The 18869-nt window shown below is 40.0% G+C and overlaps 1 protein-coding gene across 1 annotated transcript in view; it reads right to left on the bottom strand.

Moving 5' to 3' along the window:
- Window positions 1-18869, bottom strand: part of TRAPPC9 (trafficking protein particle complex subunit 9) — a 338887-nt gene that overhangs the window by 291888 nt on the left and 28130 nt on the right. Inside the window, exons 8-12 of the mRNA XM_070941975.1 lie at window positions 16821-17037; window positions 15321-15464; window positions 12212-12338; window positions 7736-7881; window positions 3554-3639 (exon numbers count right to left, since the gene is read on the bottom strand). Coding sequence (XP_070798076.1) covers window positions 3554-3639; window positions 7736-7881; window positions 12212-12338; window positions 15321-15464; window positions 16821-17037 — 720 coding nt within the window. The remainder of the gene's footprint in view (window positions 1-3553; window positions 3640-7735; window positions 7882-12211; window positions 12339-15320; window positions 15465-16820; window positions 17038-18869) is intronic.

The raw sequence follows: 18869 nt of genomic DNA, 5'->3' as shown, positions 1-18869 counted from the left end.
ATAGTGAGAACAATTCATCAGTGGAACAACTTGCCTCTAGAAGTTGTGGGTGCTCCTTCACTGGAGGTTTTTAAGAAGAGATTGGACAGCCATTTGTCTGAAATGGTATTCCTGACGGAGCAGAAGGTTGGACTAGAAGACCTCCAAAATCTCTCCCAACTCTGTTATTCTGTATTGTTATCATTTCCTCCAACTGTGATCTACCCACCTTCTCTACAATCTTGACAATAAAGGGAAGACTGGAAACCGGCTGATAATTGTCCAAATGAAAGGATTCAACAATCGCTTCTTCAGGAGGGGAAGTACCACCATCTCCTTCCAGACTGGAGAGGACCACCCCCCCCCACTCCTCAAAGAGGAAGACACCATCAGTTGGTGTTGTGGCTCGCCAGGGGTCAGCAGAGCTGGCAGCAGATTCGGACAGTGAGGAGGTTGGGGAGGAAAATGGGCCAGTCCAGGAGTCTGGGGAAGGCTCTGATGAGGGCTCTGCGTCGGAGGCAGACAGGGGGCCAGGGCTGTATGCCAGTTATCAGTTGCCAGGCCAGGGCTGTATGCCAGTTATCAGAGTCACAAAGGGGGGGTATGAGCCAGGCTAGGATTCGATATTGGGATAAAACTTAAATATTAGAAATCCAAATCTTTGGTCAAGGCAGAAGTGCCTCTTCCGTGCCAAGGTGCTGAATTGACAAACGGTATTTGACGTAGGTACAGCACTGTAAAAGGGCAAACTGACCCTAAACAGATACATCCTGTTGTTTACTGTTTATTACACCTCGAATGTCATGTATATCCTAGAGAAGAAAAACTGCTTCCCTTACTGTCCTCTTTACTGCTCTTAAGGCGCCTTTGAGCCCCTTATCTCCTCTTTTATTATGTCTTGAGCTCCGGAGTTGAGAACCTGAGCCTGTGGGAACCAGGCTGTTATGTCTTTCCTAGAGATAGATTAAAGGGTAACTTCTATGTGTGAAATGTTACACTCTTCGTAATAACTTTGTCTTTATACTGTATAAATATCTGGTTGAAATCAGCCATCACTGTTCAGACTTTTCGCTGTCTTTGGACTGTTTGAACCTTGCGCAAATAAACTCTTTCCTGCACTGAAGAGCTTGTTCTAGTCCGTCATTTTTCCTGTAACAATGAGTCAGACATCAGTGAGTCAGATGAACAGCTGGAGCCTGTTCCCAGTGTGTGCATGTGCAGAGTTGCCAGATGCAGGGAACAGCTAAAGAACAAGGGTCAACTTGGGAGTAAGGCCACAGGTGGATGATGAATGGCCCCTCCCAGAGGGAATAAAAGAGGAGCGAAAGGGGAGTGGAGTTTGCAGGAGACAATTAGTTCACTGAATTGGTTCGTGTTTCCAAGTTTTGAAGATATCAGCTTGGCAGCTCCCCAAGCCAGATAAGGTTTGTGACTATAAATTCTCCCTTGAAAGACTTTGCTGGATGTGAACGAGAAGAATTCACAGGAAATTAATAAAAAGAGGTTTTTGTCAGGACAAAGAGTCTGCTTTATGCTCTTGGGAAGCATGAAGGTCATGAACAGTTGGATCCATTCCTTAGTCCTCTCCCAGGGAGCCTTATCTATCCAGGAGGGGCCAGAACAGTTTAAATCAGTGTTGATTTAAACAGGTTAAAAATATGTGGTTCCTTTTAAACGCAACTATTAATACAGCAATTTCAGTAACAGTAGGCTGAACCACATTACTTATTCACCGAAAACTTTGAGAAATATATTTTATACCTACAGCACAAAACATATATTTGACAAATGATTATGCCAACTTTCAGGAAAGCAATATAAACATCACAAATACGATCATCAATGTCATTTGCCATAGAAAAGTTTTATCTTCAGCATCTTTCTTTAGTGGAATTTTATTGGATTTTTTCCCCCACTTTCTGACGTGTGGGAAAAAGGATCATTCATATTAATGTTAAAACTTTTCTCCATAATACATTCATATATATCATTTTTATAACGCTGATGAAACTGTACATTTTATTAAAAATATACAAAAATGACAAAGTAAAGCAGAAAGATGACAATGTTTATGGCAATATACATAACAAAGATCCCTTTGCCTCCTTACCACATAATATTAGACATTAGGCTTATCTCTGTTAATTACTGAGTTGTACATTTAATTCAAACGTAAATAAAAATTGCAACTATAATAGAGGAACATTTCTACAATTTGCAAACAGAACACACTGGACCTTGATCTACCTAGATTTGAAAACATATTAACCAATGTTACTACCAAAGTACCAACCCGACCTCCCACGAGAGCAGCTGTGGAAGAACATAACTTACTATAGATGAGCACACACAGCAGTGGGAATTTGCCAATTCGCTGCAAGACAACTCGTTGCAGGACAATTTAACAATTCCATTTAATTATTTAAAATAAATAAACATTATTTTAATTTTTGCCATTCACATTTCATTCTGCCCCTCCTTTTCCATCCTTTCTTTAATGATTCCATTCCACCATTTCTTTGATGTTAGTGTAACTCTTGTCCCACAGCGAGTTGTTCTGCAGTGCATTGGCCATACCAAGTTGGCCGTAGCAAGTTGGTCATGGTGAGTTGGCCATGGCGAGTTGGCCATGGCGAATTGTCACTTAAACCAGAAATAGACAGTCTATACAACATCTTCCAACAAAATAGATACTGTACTCACAAAACTTGTACTTGTGCCTGACCACTACAATCCAAATAACATATGCTATTAAAAAAATAGCACTCCCATATGTCAAAAGATTGCAGAAAAAAGACCAGAATACAGCAACCAACACTCAGAGTAAAGTAAAAATAAGTCAAAATTAACATCAGACTAACAGTCAAGCAGAAAACAAAACCCTAATGAAGGAATTCCAAAGGAAAAAAAATACATCCCCACCAAAACTGGCAGGACAAACCTATATGTAAACAGGGAACAAACTCCACTCCACACAAACTAGTACTGATGATGTTACCTAATGAGGGAATGAAACATCTGGAAGCAGACAACCAAGCTAGAGAGTACCAAGGACTTCAATCCTGAGTTTCATATATTCTCATCTATTAAAACTTTAAAAATACGAGTAGAGTTTGTATTCAAGGCACGCTATGGGCCTTATCTGCCAGGGTATTCCAGCTGGTGGGGTCCAGGAGAAGAGCTTTCTCTGCCGTTACGCCTGCCCTCTGGAACATCTTGCGCCACCCCACCCCAACTCACCCCGAGTGATGTCAGCTTCCACCCTCCTGACCTTCCGTAAGAGCCTAAAGACCTGGCTCTACCAACTGGCTTGGGGCTCCAATGGGAGGCTTTCACATTGGGATGGTTGATAGATTAACTTCTAGCCCGATGCACACCTAACCCATGCTGCTGCTCCAGAGATGTTCGGACACAACATAAAGGATTCCTTCCTTAGATTCCTCAGCCTTTTTAATCCCTTCTATGAACTGTCTCATTTCACCTTAACTGTAGCTATCACTAACATTGACTCCAATGCTACCCATATAGCTAAACCCAAATTAGGTTTTATGGTGAAACAGGATGCAAACCGTACCATATTTTCTACCCGGAGTTCAAAGGGCATCGGATTGTACACCATCAGCTGAACTTCACAAACGTCTCCCTGAACCCATTGAAAATCTACAGAAGAAATAAACAGAAAGTTAGTTTTCCAGACAAGACACACACTTAAGCAGAGACTGGATATTGTGATCGCATGTGGCTCAGTGGTGAAATCTAAAATTAGTTATTACCGGTTCTGTAGGTGTGGCTTAGTGGGAGGGGTAATGTGACGTGTGGCGTGGCCAATTTTTTTTTTTTACTTTTAAAACCATTTTTTACATGTAAAACCATGTAAAAAAATGCTTTCAAAAGGCTCTGAGATCCCAGCTGAGTTGCCTGATCGTCAGAGGGTTTTTAAAAAACCCTCTGCAGATCAGTCAACTCAGCTGGGATCGTCAGAGCTTGGATCGTCAGAGCCATTTAAAAGAAAAAACTTTTTTTCTTTTAAATGGCTCTGACGATCCAAGCTGAGTTGCCTGATTGGCAGGAAACTCAGCTGGGATCGTCAGAGCTTGGATTGTCAAAGAGTTTGGCTTGTCAGAGGCATTTAAAAGAAAAAAAAGCCTCTGATGATCGCCTGGCTTAGCTGGGCATGGAGGGCAAGGGCAGGAATTTTTGCTACCGGTTCTCCGAACTGCCCACCGCCATCGCTACCTACTCGCCCGAGCCAGTCCGAACCAGGAGCATTTCACCCCTGATGTGGCTATAGATTGTCAGCGTCACATAAGATTCCAACATATAGGACAAAACTCCCGAACACCTGGTCCGTGGACAGGTACTGGGTCACATAAGCAGCAGGCAAATACCCGAAGCTTCATTTGTGCATGCACGAGATTAGGTTGTGCATGCGAAACCATGTCCTTCTCCCCCCCTGCCGCTGCCACCCACCCCCATCACTGCCAGTCCGCAGAAAGGTTGGGGACTGCTGATATAAGATCTTCACAACGCTGTTCTTAAGGGTAAGTATAAAAAAGTTCCTTAGACACTGTGTCCTTGTGGAGAAGGCTCTATTGAATACACAGCCTATGCTGTTATACTGTGCCATTTATAAAGGCCTGCCTCATAACTTCCTATTTATTGAAGTACCCACATAATTCTCATTTATTTTATGTACAATTGCAAACAGCATAATTCCATTTTCTTGATAACAGCACAGTGTTTTTATACTTTTTGTAAAACAACGTGTCTTGATTGCCTCAATTATCCAGTTACATTTTAAGATTTAAATTAAAAAAAGAAAACTTTAACGTTTGCATTTTATTTTATAAGAAACCGAAAATGTGTCTGTTTTGTTAATGTGCAGATTTCTGGTTAATGGTAGTAATAAATACATTCTAAGCACTTGTAACTATTTTCGGCCTGCTCTCACTTTAGCAAACTTCTGCCGATAAATAAATAAATGTTAATAGCATAAACAGCATATGGCCTAAATCATCCATGGTGTATGGTAAGCGTGAGTTTTGTTCACACTTTACACACTGGAGATACATTATGGAAACACATTAATGCATACCTGTTATCTAGGCTAGAAAAGGCCATTCATTAGAATGTTATGCCATCTAGCATCTTTGGAATACAGGTAGTCCTCGACTTACGGCCACAATTCAGACCAAAATTTATGTTATTAAGTGAGACATTTGTTAAGTGAGTTTTTTTAAGTGAGTAACCTGGTTGTTAAGTGGACCCTGGCTTCTCCATTGACTTTGCTTGTCAAAAGGTCACAAAAGGGGATCACATGATAAAAGGGACGCGAGCAAGCAGAAGTGGAACGGCACCCATGCGGGTCTTCCTGGATGGGGTTGATGGTGCTGTGGCCACGGGGCGAAGCAGGTATCGGGCTGCATGCGGGGGGGGCCACACACACTTGCGGGGGGCGAAGTACATGCGGGGGGCTGCGCGCACATGCGTGGGGAGCCGACCACATGCACAGGGTCTGCACGCATGCGCAGGGCGCATGCGTAGGGAGGCACGCATGCGTTGCATTTTGGGGGTTTGCACGCGCTTTGGGCACTTGGACCGGACACTGCTATATTTATTATTTATTTATTTTATTTTATTAAATTTTTATACCGCCCTTCTCCTGCTGGACTCAGGCCGGTGCACAGCCTAGAATAAAAAACATCCCAATACAAAATTTTAAATTTGAAAAGAATTAAATAAATTTTGGCCCAAAATTTAAAACCTCCCGACTAAAATCCATTTACAATTAAAAATATCTAAGGGGGGGGGGGTTACGCCAGCCCGGCTTGATGAAATAGAAAAGTTTTGAGGGCACAGCGAAAAGCACAGAGATCTGGTATTCTATGTATCTCCGGGGGCAGGTCGTTCCAGAGGGCAGGTGCTGCCACAGAGAAGGCCCTCCTCCTGGGGGTCACCAGCCGACATTGCCTGGCTGACGGCACCCTGAGGAGTCCCTCTCTGTGGGAGCGAACTGGCCGGTGGGAGACTATCGGCGGCAGAAGGCAGTCCCGTAAGTACCCAGGCTCTATGCCATGGAGCGCTTTAAAGGTGGTAACCAACACCTTGAAGCGCACCTGGAAGACCACTGGAAGCCAATGCAGCTCGCGGAGGAGGGGTGTCACATGGGAGCGCCCCATCGCTCCCTTAATCCCCCGCGCGGCCGCATTCTGCACCAGTTGGAGCCTCCGGGTGCTCCTTCACTATGGCATATTATGATATTAAGAAGTGAACGCTATCCAGATAATGGTTTATATAAACCACACAGTGTAAATGTTTGTTCCATTCTCAAAACCATAATAATTTTACAAGTAAAAAAAAAAAGGCCACATTCAATAAAGCAGTGGTAACCACTGCAAAAAAAAATTGCCTAATTCCCCATTCTTCCTTTACTGCAGTTGTAACTTAAGCACAAGTGGGGAAAATTTTAGTTCTGCTTATTTGAAATGGACCAAGTTACTACATCTGTGTTTTGACTGTGCCTGATTGAATAACCATATTAAAAACTATTTTAGGGATAAAATCCAGCACTAAACTATTAATAAGTCTTTTAATTGTACATTGTCCAGAGTCTCTCTGTGAGCAAGATGCAGTCTTCCAATAAATAAATATAAATAACTGAAAACAAATCTAATTTCATATAATACCAGAAGAGAGTTATATAATATTGAAATCACTGCAGAAAATTAATAAATACTTCTGTACTACAAAGTCTGACTCAGGCTAATATCAGCCACAACTTCATCAGTGAATGGTAATAATAATAATACCAATAATGATGATGATGATGATGATGATGATGATGATTTATTAAATGCATATGCTGCCGAACAACCAGCCATTTGCAAATTGTTAGAAACATTTAAAAAGTAAGCAACACAAAAAAAATCCCCACAAAAGAAAAACAGATGTAAAATAAACTTGGATGGGAACAAAGAAAAAAATGTATTACCGGACAGCAAAACTTACTGTCTCAAGCACAAATAATTTTACATAACCTGGTAAAAGCTCTGCAAAAAATAAAGCAAGCTCAGAGATCACCAACAATTCAGCAGATCTCTCTACGAATTCACCTAAAGTATAATGAGATACATTTTTTATGTGTGTGCATATTTTAGGAATATTTTGGGAAGTGAGATAGAAAAGGAAGCCTATTTCCCAACCAGCAGGTGTTTCAATTACAAAGTGTTTAAAAGCATTTTTACGCAACATTTTATGCAGGTCAGAAGGAGATGGCAGAATTTGGAACTGAGATGTGAACACCAGCTGTATTTAGATAATCTGGCAAAACACAATAGTTGCTGCACACCATTTTGCCTTGTTTTAAATGGAATGGTATAAGTAGGCTAGAAATAAACTTAACTTATTTCAGGAATCTAGGACCAATTTGTTTGAAAGGTCTCAATACATTTGTAAAAATATCAAAAAGACACATTTTTATGAAGGATTCTTACAGTCAGTCTATAATTCTTCCACTACATATTGTAAATCAAGGTTCGTGTGACAATGGGCTAGCGACCTACCCTACAAACAAAGCTGGATACGTCTGTGCCAAGCTGTCAATTTTATCATCAAGAAGAGGAAATAGCATATTGATCCCAAAATTGGCAAATCGCGATTTGGGTCAATTTGCAGCATCAAAGCCAGAAAACAAGCCCCAGCGAGATACTGCATGTAAAAACGAGAATGCAAGTTAAAAAAATAATGAGCTTCTCACCTATTTTTTTGCTTTGCTCCTCTCCGTGACTGTGAGCGATTATTGGCGAATATATAAAGGGACTTTTCGTTGCCATGTTCTGACCCAGCAGGCTTTTCATTTTCTGTGGCCGAAGGCTAACGGGGAGGTTTAGGAGCTTGACAGATCTGTTCAAGGAACAAGGGGTTGTTTTTATGTAGAGCGGCTACAAAATTCAAATTTAGGAGAGACAATTCAAATGACAGATACAATAGCATGGATTATCAGCATGATAGACACTAATTATAGCTTTTCTTTCCATCTGTCCTGATCTCTTTGCCCACTTCTTATAAATTCACCATTTAAGAACAGTAACAGTGTAAAGCTTTTATGTAAAATGATAAGATACATGACAATATTAGAACTTCCTAGTGAACTCCGAATAGAAACACCGCATTAATGACTTGGAAACCATAAAAACAATGAAGAGGATCGTTCTATCAATTCAAAGTTACTTATGTATATACAATGCGATGAACCTAATTGGATGTAAAGCAGATCCAGTAAATGAGTCACTGAGACTCATTAAAATACAAAATTTCAAGATGTGCCCTAAATATGACTAAATATTGATTCAATGCACATTCAGGGTTATTAATAATAAAGAAGCTTGGATGAGAAGCGAAACGTCTTCAAAAGAAAAAAAAACAAGAAAGACCAGTTGCCTCCTCAAAAATCACCTTTGGAACAACCACAACCTGGATGACTGAGAATCTCTACAGACTTTTATTAATTTCTGCTGCTCCAGTGATTTCTTTTGCCTCCAAACAACCAAGACGTATCTGTAAACATGGACATCACCAGATGGAAAACACCGAGATCAAAATGATTGTATTATTGGTAAAGGAGGTGGATTATCTCCATTATAGCATCCAAGACATGGCCAGGTGCTAACTGTCTAATGCAGTGATGGTGAACCTTTTCAGCACCGAGTGCGCAAACCAGAACTTGCGTGCATGCACGCGCAGGAGTGCCGGAAATCGGAAGACCAGCAGGATGGTGCGCATGCGTGCGCCGACCAGCTGGTGTTTGGGCTTCCAGCAAGCGCATGCACGCCGGCCAGCTCATCTTCGGGTTTCCCACACTCTGGCGCACACGAAGACCAGCTGGCCCGCGTGCATGCACACACTGGAAACCAGAAAAGCAGCTGGCGATGGCGCGTGTGCCCACAGAGTGGCCTCTGTGTGCCACCTCTGACACGCATGCCATAGGTTCGCCATCACGGGTCTAACACATCACCCACCGCTCGTGTGCGAGTTCCACACACTAAAGCCAAAGAAGAAGAAAAAAACCAACCAGTTTCACTCTGTGATCTTACACCTCATATCATTTTCAAGGAGAACATCAAGAATCGCTTTGAAGCTCTGAATCTCATTGATAGGAACCCGGAGGAATGAACTTGAAGAAGTCCTTCGGAAGACTGTGAAAAGAGACTGCTGGAGATGAAGAAGCAGAAGAAAGCAAGCTGGATGTCAGAACAAATGGTGGAAGTTGCCAAGAAGAAGAGAGAGAGGCCAAAGCCAAGAAAGAAAAAAAGACTCAGTAAGGAACTTTTCAGAGAGTTTCAGAGAGCTCTCAGAAGAGGCAAGCAGTATGACGTCTATCAAATCACTGGAGATGGAAACAGGCATAGGAAAAAAGAAGGAAAATCTTTCAAAAGAACTCTGAATTCAGAACGTGGACAAAAATTCAAAAAGATACCAATGGGCAGAGAGTAACAGATTCAAATTAGATGAAACAAAAATGGAAAGAAGATCTAGGAATACTGTACTGGTCGTCCTCAATTTATGACCACAATTGTCTCACTTAACAATTATGTTGTTAAGTGAGACATTTGATAAGTGAGTCTTGCCCCACCGTAACCCTAACCCTAACATCTCCTAGATACAGACACTCAAATGTAGCACTAGCGAACTGTCCACACGTTCCTTTTATAGCCTTGGGCACCTTGTAATCAAAAGACAATCGTGTCATCAAAAGTAACTAGAAAATACTAAACTACAGGTAGTCCAAAATTTCTCTTGCTAAATGAGACAGGGGTTTGCCCCATTTTACAACCATACTTGCCACAGTTGTTAAGTGAATCACTGCAATTGTTAAATTAGTAACATGGCTGTTAAGTGAATCTAGCTTCCCCATTGACTTTGCTCATCAGAAAGTCGCAAAGGTTTGAAAATTGTATGCAACATAATTTCATTTTAATGTATGCTGATTAGTGTAGATTCAAAGTGACAGTAAAGTATTCTTATTCTATTCTATTCTATTCTATTCTATTCTATTCTATTCTATTCTATTCTATTCTATTCTATTCTATTCTATTCTATTCGTGATCACATAACTCCAGGACACTGCAACCGTCATAAATATGAGTCAGTTGCCAAGGATCTGAATTCTGGTCACATAATCATGGGGATGCTGCAACAGTTGTTAAGTGTAAAATCAGTCATAAGTCCCATTTTTTGGTGCCATTGTAAGTATGAACGGTCACTAAATGAACTGCTGTAACTCAAGGACTACCTCTAGTAAATTTGTTGTTTTAACCATTCAGACATGTCCGACTCTTGGCGGCTTTCTAGGCAAGTGCCCTCCATCATATCCTGTCAAGCACAGCTTTGTTCATTTGTTGGATGTTCATCTTTGTATCAGTTTTGATATTATCAAGCCATCGTGTTTTTCACATACTTCACATACTTCCTAATACTAAAACTACTAAATACTATTAGATAATAATAACTCAGGTCATAGTCATATGGACATATAGCATGCAGGCTCAATTCCACTTTCACTTCTTCACTGAAAGCACCAATCCAGGATCTTATAATTCCATTCACAACATTAAAATCTCCGTGGAACAATCAATTTCTCAGCAATCCCCTAGTGCTCTATATACCGGGGAGGCTTGCAAATCTCTGTACAAAAGATTAAATGGATACAAATCTAAGATCAAAAGTAAAAATACCCTCAAACTGCTAAGTTTTAAAATGGGGAAATATTTCAGCTCTTCCAAACTCGGTTCCTTAAATAAAGGAATGACATTCAACAGCTTCATTAAACAGCCATGCAAGAATTGACCAACTATGAGGATGGGATGCAATGGAATGGAATGGAGTAGAGCTGAATAGAATATAGAATATAGAATATAGAATATAGAATATAGAATATAGAATATAGAATATAGAATATAGAATATAGAATATAGAATATAGAATATAGAATGGAATGGAGAATGGAATGGGATGTGGAATGTGGAATGTGGAATTGAATGTAGAATGGGAATGGAATGGAGTGGAGTGGAGTGGAGTAGAATGTAGAATAGGAATAGAATGTGGAATGTGGAATTGAATGTAGAATGGGAGTGGAGTGGAGTGGAGTGGAGTAGAATGTAGAATAGGAATAGAATATGGAATGTGGGATGTGGAATTGAATGTAGAATGGGAATGGAGTGGAGTGGAGTGGAGTGGAGTAGAATGTAGAATAGGAATAGAATGTGGAATGTGGAATTGAATGTAGAATGGGAGTGGAGTGGAGTGGAGTAGAATGTAGAATAGGAATAGAATATGGAATGTGGAATGTGGAATTGAATGTAGAATGGGAATGGAATGAGTGGAGTGGAGTGGAGTAGAATGTAGAGTAGGAATAGAATGTGGAATGTGGAATTGAATGTAGAATGGGAGTGGAGTGGAGTGGAGTAGAATGTAGAATAGGAATAGAATATGGAATGTGGGATGTGGAATTGAATGTAGAATGGGAATGGAGTGGAGTGGAGTGGAGTGGATTAGAATAGAATGTAGAATGTAGAATGTAGAATAAGAATAGAATATGGAATGTGGCATATAGAGTAGAGTAGAGTAGAGTAGAGTAGAGTAGAGTAGAGTAGAGTAGAATGTAGAATGTAGAATGTAGAATGTAGAATGTAGAATGTAGAATGTAGAATGTAGAATGTAGAATAGGAATAGAATGTGGAGTGTGTTTTGAATGTAGAATGGGAATGGAGTGGAGTGGAGTGGAGTGGAGTAGAAGAGGGTAGAATAAAGTAGAACAGAACAGAGCAGAGCAGGAATTTCAAAAACAATGACATAAAATTCACAACGGTGCTTCAAAACTGGCATAGGTATCCTCCCTATACCCATTGGCTGTTCTTTAAAGGAGCTTGTATTTCTCAATGTCCTCCTCAAGAAAACACTTAAAAAGGTGGCGATGACAGGGCAGCACCATCTACAAACAGGCATCCCATAATGCCACCAGAATACAAGAGGCGGTTTCAATTATAGTTTACAGAAGTTTCAATCTCCTCCGAAAGGCACCTGCTTTTACCCAAGTGATTTCCTCCTGAAACAGTTCACTGCCCTCCGTCTAACATTGTTCTCTAGTACCATCCCAAAGGAGGCCTATGTGACATATGATTCATTACTATATCCTCTCACAGGACGTAAAGAACGGAAACAAAAGGTAGTTTACCTTACAATAGGAAGTTTGGTGAATGGCACAGGGGGGAGCTTTAAGCCATCTGGAAGGGTAATGAAGTCCATTGTTCCTGGGCATTTTGATGTATAGTTTTCTAGACTTTGTGTTACATCTTTCTTTTCTAAAAGGGAACAGAATTCTCATTACTATTGTATTGAATTATATAATTATCTACCTTACAAATGTTGTAGGAACCAAAGACACACAATTTTCACTGGTAAGCAAGACAATTGTTAAGTGACTTTTGCCCCATTTTATGATCTTTCTTGCCAGTTGTTAAGTGAATCATGTGGTCATTAAGCAAATATGACTTCTTCCACTGACCTTGCTTGTCGAAAGCCGGCTGGGAAAGTTGCAAATGATAATCAAATGACTCATGGATGCTGCAACCATCATAAATATAAGCAAGCTGCCAAGTGCCTGAATTTCAGTGCTGTTGTAACTTAGAACGGTCACTAAACAAATTGGTTGTAAGTTGAGGACTACCTGTCCATAAAGGATTTTAAAAGCTGAGAAGCAAAGTCCCACATTGAAAAAGAAGGAATATAGGAAAGAAGACTGAAAGGCACAGATTTCAAGAAAACCAGACTACCATTTCTTTCTACCCTCAAAAAATCTGTTGAGAAAGTAGGGGGAAAAAATATATGTTCTGTTACGTATTTCCAAGCAGTGAAATTCATAAACGAAGTAAAAGCCTCTTTCAGTCAGGCTCAGTTTGAAAATGATTATCTGAACTCTGGTTTTCATTAGGATTTAACTGGCTTAGTTTTTAAATTACCTGTTAGTTGCCTTAGGTATCCTATGTGTGAGAATGCAAAGGGCAACAAGATAAAAAAAAAGATAGACAAGATAGAGAATAAAAGAGTAATGCAGATGAACTTATAATACAGGGGTGTCAAACTCAATTTCATTGAGGGCCACATCAGGGTTGTGTTTGACCTTGGGGGACTGGGATGGGCGTGGCTAGGGTGGGCATGGCCAGCTTGACATCACTCGTGTCCGGGGGGTGGGGGGGGTGCGCCTGTGGTGGCCTGAGCGCTCCACCAGCAAAAACAGGCTCCCAAGCTCCGTTTTTGGCTGCGATGGTCTCCTGCAGTCCCCTACCAGTGAAAATATGTGCATGATCCCCCCAAGCTCTGTTTTCGCTGGCATAGGGCTGCAGGAGGCCGTCACAGCCGAAAATGGAGCCTGGGAGAGCCGCGTGCAGCCCTCCCAAGCTCCATTTTCACTAGCAGACACACAGTAGACCAGTCCTTCACTGTTTCCAGGGCACCCCTGTAATAGATGATGGCATGGTTTCAAAACTGAGGACCGAAAAACTGGTTTGAAATGGAAACTTGGAACTTGAAAGTGAGAAAAGCAGCAGAAAATGGAAGATGCTTTCTCGAAACTATTTCAGATACAGGCAGAGCATAAAGGTTGCAGCAGCCTCATCTGACTGTCCAAGTCTCAATTTAGGGCCTCATTAATAAAAACTTCAAGCATTTGCTTAATTGCTACATTCAAGGTTTCAAGCCATACTGTCATCAACTCTGCTCTTAAAATCAAGTTTGGTGAAATGAAAAATGCATCTATTCTTATCACACAGCCAATATGATAAACCCTGGCTTATTTTATTCAGGATAAAGAAATACATATTCTAGTAATACAGCAGACCTACCATTCCTCAACATTCTCCAATTAATCTTAGTAGGTTTATTCTACTGTCATCAGGACATTCCTTTAAGTTTGAACTCTTCTAGTTTCAGAATTTAATTTCATGCACCAACCAGGCAAAGCAATACCCTGATGTATCTCTTCATTGTGATTTTCTGGAAAGTTGTTATACTTTAGATGCTCTTATTTTTTTTATTATCCCATTCTTCACTGTCATCTATTTTATTTTAAAAAGGTGTACATCAACAATAATGTTTCAGGAAATTTGACAGTATAAAATGGACGATATAAAGCAATCTGTTATGTCAAATGAAAATTTCACTTTGTCAACATCAAAGCACACATTATTATTGTTTTCTTTTGTGAAATGAAAGAAAATGCACTGGATTGCTCCTATGTGTCTTCTCCCTGTGTGCTAATCTTGGGGTGCACCTTGGTACTCTGAGGAGCTCCGGGACTAATTACTGTAAAATCTTCACAAATTATAAAATAATTTTGGTAGACGTTTGGATCCAGTTTTCTTGTAGTCATATATGACATGGAACAAACATTTTTTTAAACAAGTAGCATATTACCCTCTATATGTTTATGTAATGTGATATCACAAAGTTGTTAAAACAGCAAAACTATGAAAACAAAAGACAAAAAAAAAAGAGTTGAAACAGAAAACCCTACAGAGTTGCATATCAGGTGTTCTACTTTGTCTCCAACCTTTGCCCAACTACCTGAAAGTTCTACTTTGGATGCACAGTATGGGCCAAATGTGCAGAAAAAGGAGGCTTCAGAAGGTAAGTTTAACAGCGAGGGGGGGGGCAGCTGTGCTGCACGGTTTAGATTTCCTGCTTTCTAGCTATTTTAAATCGCGTGGCACAGCTGATCGTTGGAAATACCAGTTCAGATGAACTGGTAGATTTTTTTTTACTACCGGTTTGCCCAAACTGGTAGTTTTTATCACTACCGGTTCGCCTGAACTGGTGCGAACTAGTAGGATTTCACCACTGCATAAACTGTTATTGCGGGAAGAGAATTGAAAAGCTTTTAATTAACAGTTAATCTTGTGTAATACTGACAATGCAATACCCTGCATTGTCTCTTTGAGACAGGACGGAGTAACAATTCAAAAAGGGACAAAGTATGTTCCATTTTGAAAATGAGAAATATTCAAAGGAAGTTTGTAGTTTGGTCAGGAAAACATTCCGCAGACTGGCCGGATGCCCTTCCTGTCACCAATGCGGAGTTCGCAGAACCACTCCATTCTCATACCGTGTTTCCCCGAAATTAAGACCCTTTCTTATATTTTTTTTGAACCCCGAAATAAGCGCTTGGCCTTATTGCCATGCGCTCAAAAGCCCGATTGGGCTTATTATCAGGGGATGTCTTATTTTGGGGGAAACAGGGTATATAATATACATGAAAAATTGTAATTTTTTTTTAATAAAATGAATACCTTGGTCAGAAAGAAAATCTAGCATGGTTTGTAAAAGAAAAGATAAGTGTCGGACGGAAAGAGCTGGGTTTCCCATTCTCCTAGAGGCATACACTAACTCGTGAAGTAAACGCATCTGCACAGCAGCCCAACCACGATGAGTTCCTTTAAAAAGAGCAAAATAACATATGTTCTGTTAATACAATTTTAATACAGCATAGTCACTCAATCTTCATTCAGCAATGGCCTCCATATATGGGTCTGACATTGATAAGGTTACCAAATCCTACACTGAGGGCTATCCAGGAGATAAAATGAAAGGGTCGCATTTACCATGTTTCCCCGAAAATAAGACCCTGTCTTATACTTTTTTGAACCCTGAAATAAGCGCTTAGTCATTGCCATGCACTCAAAAGCCCAATTGGGCTTAATATCAGAGGATGTCTTATTTTGGGAGAAACAGGGTAGCCATTCATCTGCTAGTACGGGAGCAAAAATGATTATCTTGTGATATAAAGTTTATTTGCATTCCTAGTAGCAAGTCATCAGTGATCAGAAAGGGTTCCAAAGATTGCCAATGCCATAATCTTCTAAATAAGGAATTTGAATTTATCTATGTGCAAGGCCCATAAAAAGCTATGAACTTTCTTGAACAATGTTTATGTATCTTTTATGCTACTGTATATTTATTTATTTATTTGTTCAATTTCAATGGCTGTCCATCTCAACCAATGAAAAATTATTTCTTCCTCAACACAATAAAAATATTTTTGCCCTCTGGGAAAAAAAAGCTTCATATTTTCCACTTCATCGAATAATTTTGTGACACAAAGTACAGATCATAATGAACATTTGGATTTTGATTAATATACCTTCAATCTGACATGCATGTGCTCTCAACATGCTTATCATCATTGTTGCATACCTCTGACTTTAATTACCATTCAAACAAAACAGAAGGAATGTTATGTCTGAAAAATTAAGTTATGTCAATTAAATTCTAAAAACAAAGAACTAAACTGTAAAACGTAGAACTCCTTTCATTCACAAAGGCTTTTCGTACAAGGAAGAGTTCTGCTTGAGGGAAAATAAGGTGGACAACGTTATGTCTATAGAGATTCTCCGTCATCCACAGGTTGTACCAAAGATACTTTTTTCAAGAGGCAACTGGACTTTCTGGTTTTTCTTTGAAGACGTTTCACTTCTCATCCAAGAAACTTCTTCAACTCTGACTGGATGGTGGGGAATTATACTTCTTACAGACAGCTAGTCATTTCCAAGCAAGGGGTATAAATCCTTCCATTCCCCTCCATCCAGTCAGAGCTGAAGAAGCTCCTTGGATGAGAAGTGAAACATCTTCAAAGAAAAACCAGAACGTCCAGTTGCCTCTTGAAAAAAGCACCTGTGAGCAACTTTAGTCTACTGATTTTTTATTCTCACTCATTTAGCTTTATTACATAAAAGCACAAATAGGAAATGTTGGGTTTGTTGGCTTGCTTCTCTCTAAGCCAAACTTTGTACCTTTGCTGAAATCTTTAGGATCCAAAGACAGGCTATAACCAGGAAGCGTTTCCAGAAGAAGTTTGTAGCAGGCTCTCCAACCAGGTTCTACGATGCTTGGGGCTACACACTGCATAGCGGCCACTCGTTTGAAAAAAGCGGATTTGCGATGAAATCCAATTCGCTCATAGAGCTCAGAAAGAATGCTGTAGCGCTGGATCTTTTCTTCTTCAGAAAGCTGATGTTTTTTTTTTAAAAAAAGGGGGGGGACAATTGATTTAAAAAGAATTTTAATAACCAAAATTGCCATAAGCAAAATGCAAAAAAGATGCAAAAAAGGCAAGAAAAATAAGCTCTGAAAGCGTGTGCGTGTGGATGGATGGATGGATGGATGGATGGATGGATAGATAGATAGATAGATAGATAGATAGATAGATAGATAGATCTAAAAATATGGGTTTCACATATTTTTACCACCGATTCGCCTGAACCGGTCCGAACCAGCTGAATACCACCACTGGATAGATAGATGGATGGATGGACAGAAACAGACAGACAGACAAAGGAAATAAAATTTCACTCAGCAAACATCTAACATAAACATGTGATGTATGAATGCTCGACAGACATTTCCACATCAGGTATTTTCTCACTGTAACCTAAAAAAACCTGCAGTTTGCCTCTTCCAATGTATAAGTAACTGCAATAATAAATCATTTTAAATCTCTGTTACCAAACAAAGCATTGTGGTTTAAGACAAGCCACACTTGTCTATTGCTGCCGTCTTTCTGACACATGGCCCACCCTGCTGAATATTGGACTAACCCAATATGATTACTTTTTTAGAAAGCATTTAAAACGAGACTTTTCACACAGGTTCTTGAAGACTTAAAATCTGCATATCCAATCATTAGGAACCTATTTTAACATTTTACTAAGTTTGGGAGAATTGTTACAATGTTTATAGTTTGATAATTTGACTTCTGAACTGCCTAGGGATGTGTGAACGCACTGGAAGAAAAATAAAAGTGGAAAACATTTATCTGAAGCCCATACAATAGGTAACATAACTAAAAGAAAAACAGAACAAGGAAGAACTTGCTGCTGGATTCTGAACATCTGTTATATAAGCAGCTGAGAAACAATTTTATAAAAATAACTGTAATTAGCATTGGAAAGTTACCTGCATATTGTAATACCAGATGAACATACTTTAATATTCTGCTAGCATTTTATGGAATATTCCAGGGAAACAGACTGAATTCCATCTCTTATCAGATCAGCATCTGGGTTTTCAGCAGTGTGTTTTTAAGATCTGTGCCACTGCCTAGCACCGTGATGACGAACCTATGGCACACATGCCAGAGGTGGCAGGCAGAGCCCTCTCTGCTGGCACGCGTGCCATCGCCCCAGGTCAGATCTCCATGGCGTTTCTTTCGTGAGCTTCTGTTTCCCTGAAAACGACGAAACAGAAGCTCACGAAAGAAAAGCAAAATATGCCCTAGGTAAATGGAAGAGTGAAAGCTATCTCATGACTAAGGTAAAATGGAAACCCCAATGGAAATGGAAGGAGGAGGAGGAGAAGAGAGGAGGAGGAGGAGGAGGAGGAGGAGGAGGAGGAGGAGGAGGAGGAGGAGGAGGAGGAGGAGGAGGAGGAGGAGGAGGAGGAGGAGGAGGAGGAGGATTATGTTATTTTGTTTTCCTACAAGATTTAAAATGTTATGCATCATCAGCTATTCAGCAGGTATTTGTTCTTGCTTACAGCAGCTGTTCAGGGAGTACCAAAAATCTTGCTGGGTATCAAAATATTACAAGTTCCCAAAAGACAAAATTTAATTTCAACTCCAACCAACCCAGCAGTATTCTTATTATATGAAAAGCCCACTAGGTTCTTTAACCAGAGGTTGGGTGCCTCTAAACCCAACAGGCTTCCCTTCGCTCAGTCCATTAAAGCGGAGATTGGACTGCCATCTGCTTTAATTTGAATTTCTGCACCGAGCAGGAGTTGGCTTCTACAATTCCGTTAAGTCTATTTTTGTCATGTAACTATTCCAGTTAAAGACAGAAATA

This window comes from Pituophis catenifer, unplaced genomic scaffold (assembly GCF_029215685.1).
Source record: "Pituophis catenifer annectens isolate HBS135680 unplaced genomic scaffold, rPitCat1.0.hap2 SCAF_3, whole genome shotgun sequence".
Lineage (NCBI taxonomy): Eukaryota > Metazoa > Chordata > Lepidosauria > Squamata > Colubridae > Pituophis > Pituophis catenifer.
Note: the sequence above shows the minus strand (reverse complement) of the source record. Positions and strands in the feature narration are given on the sequence as shown.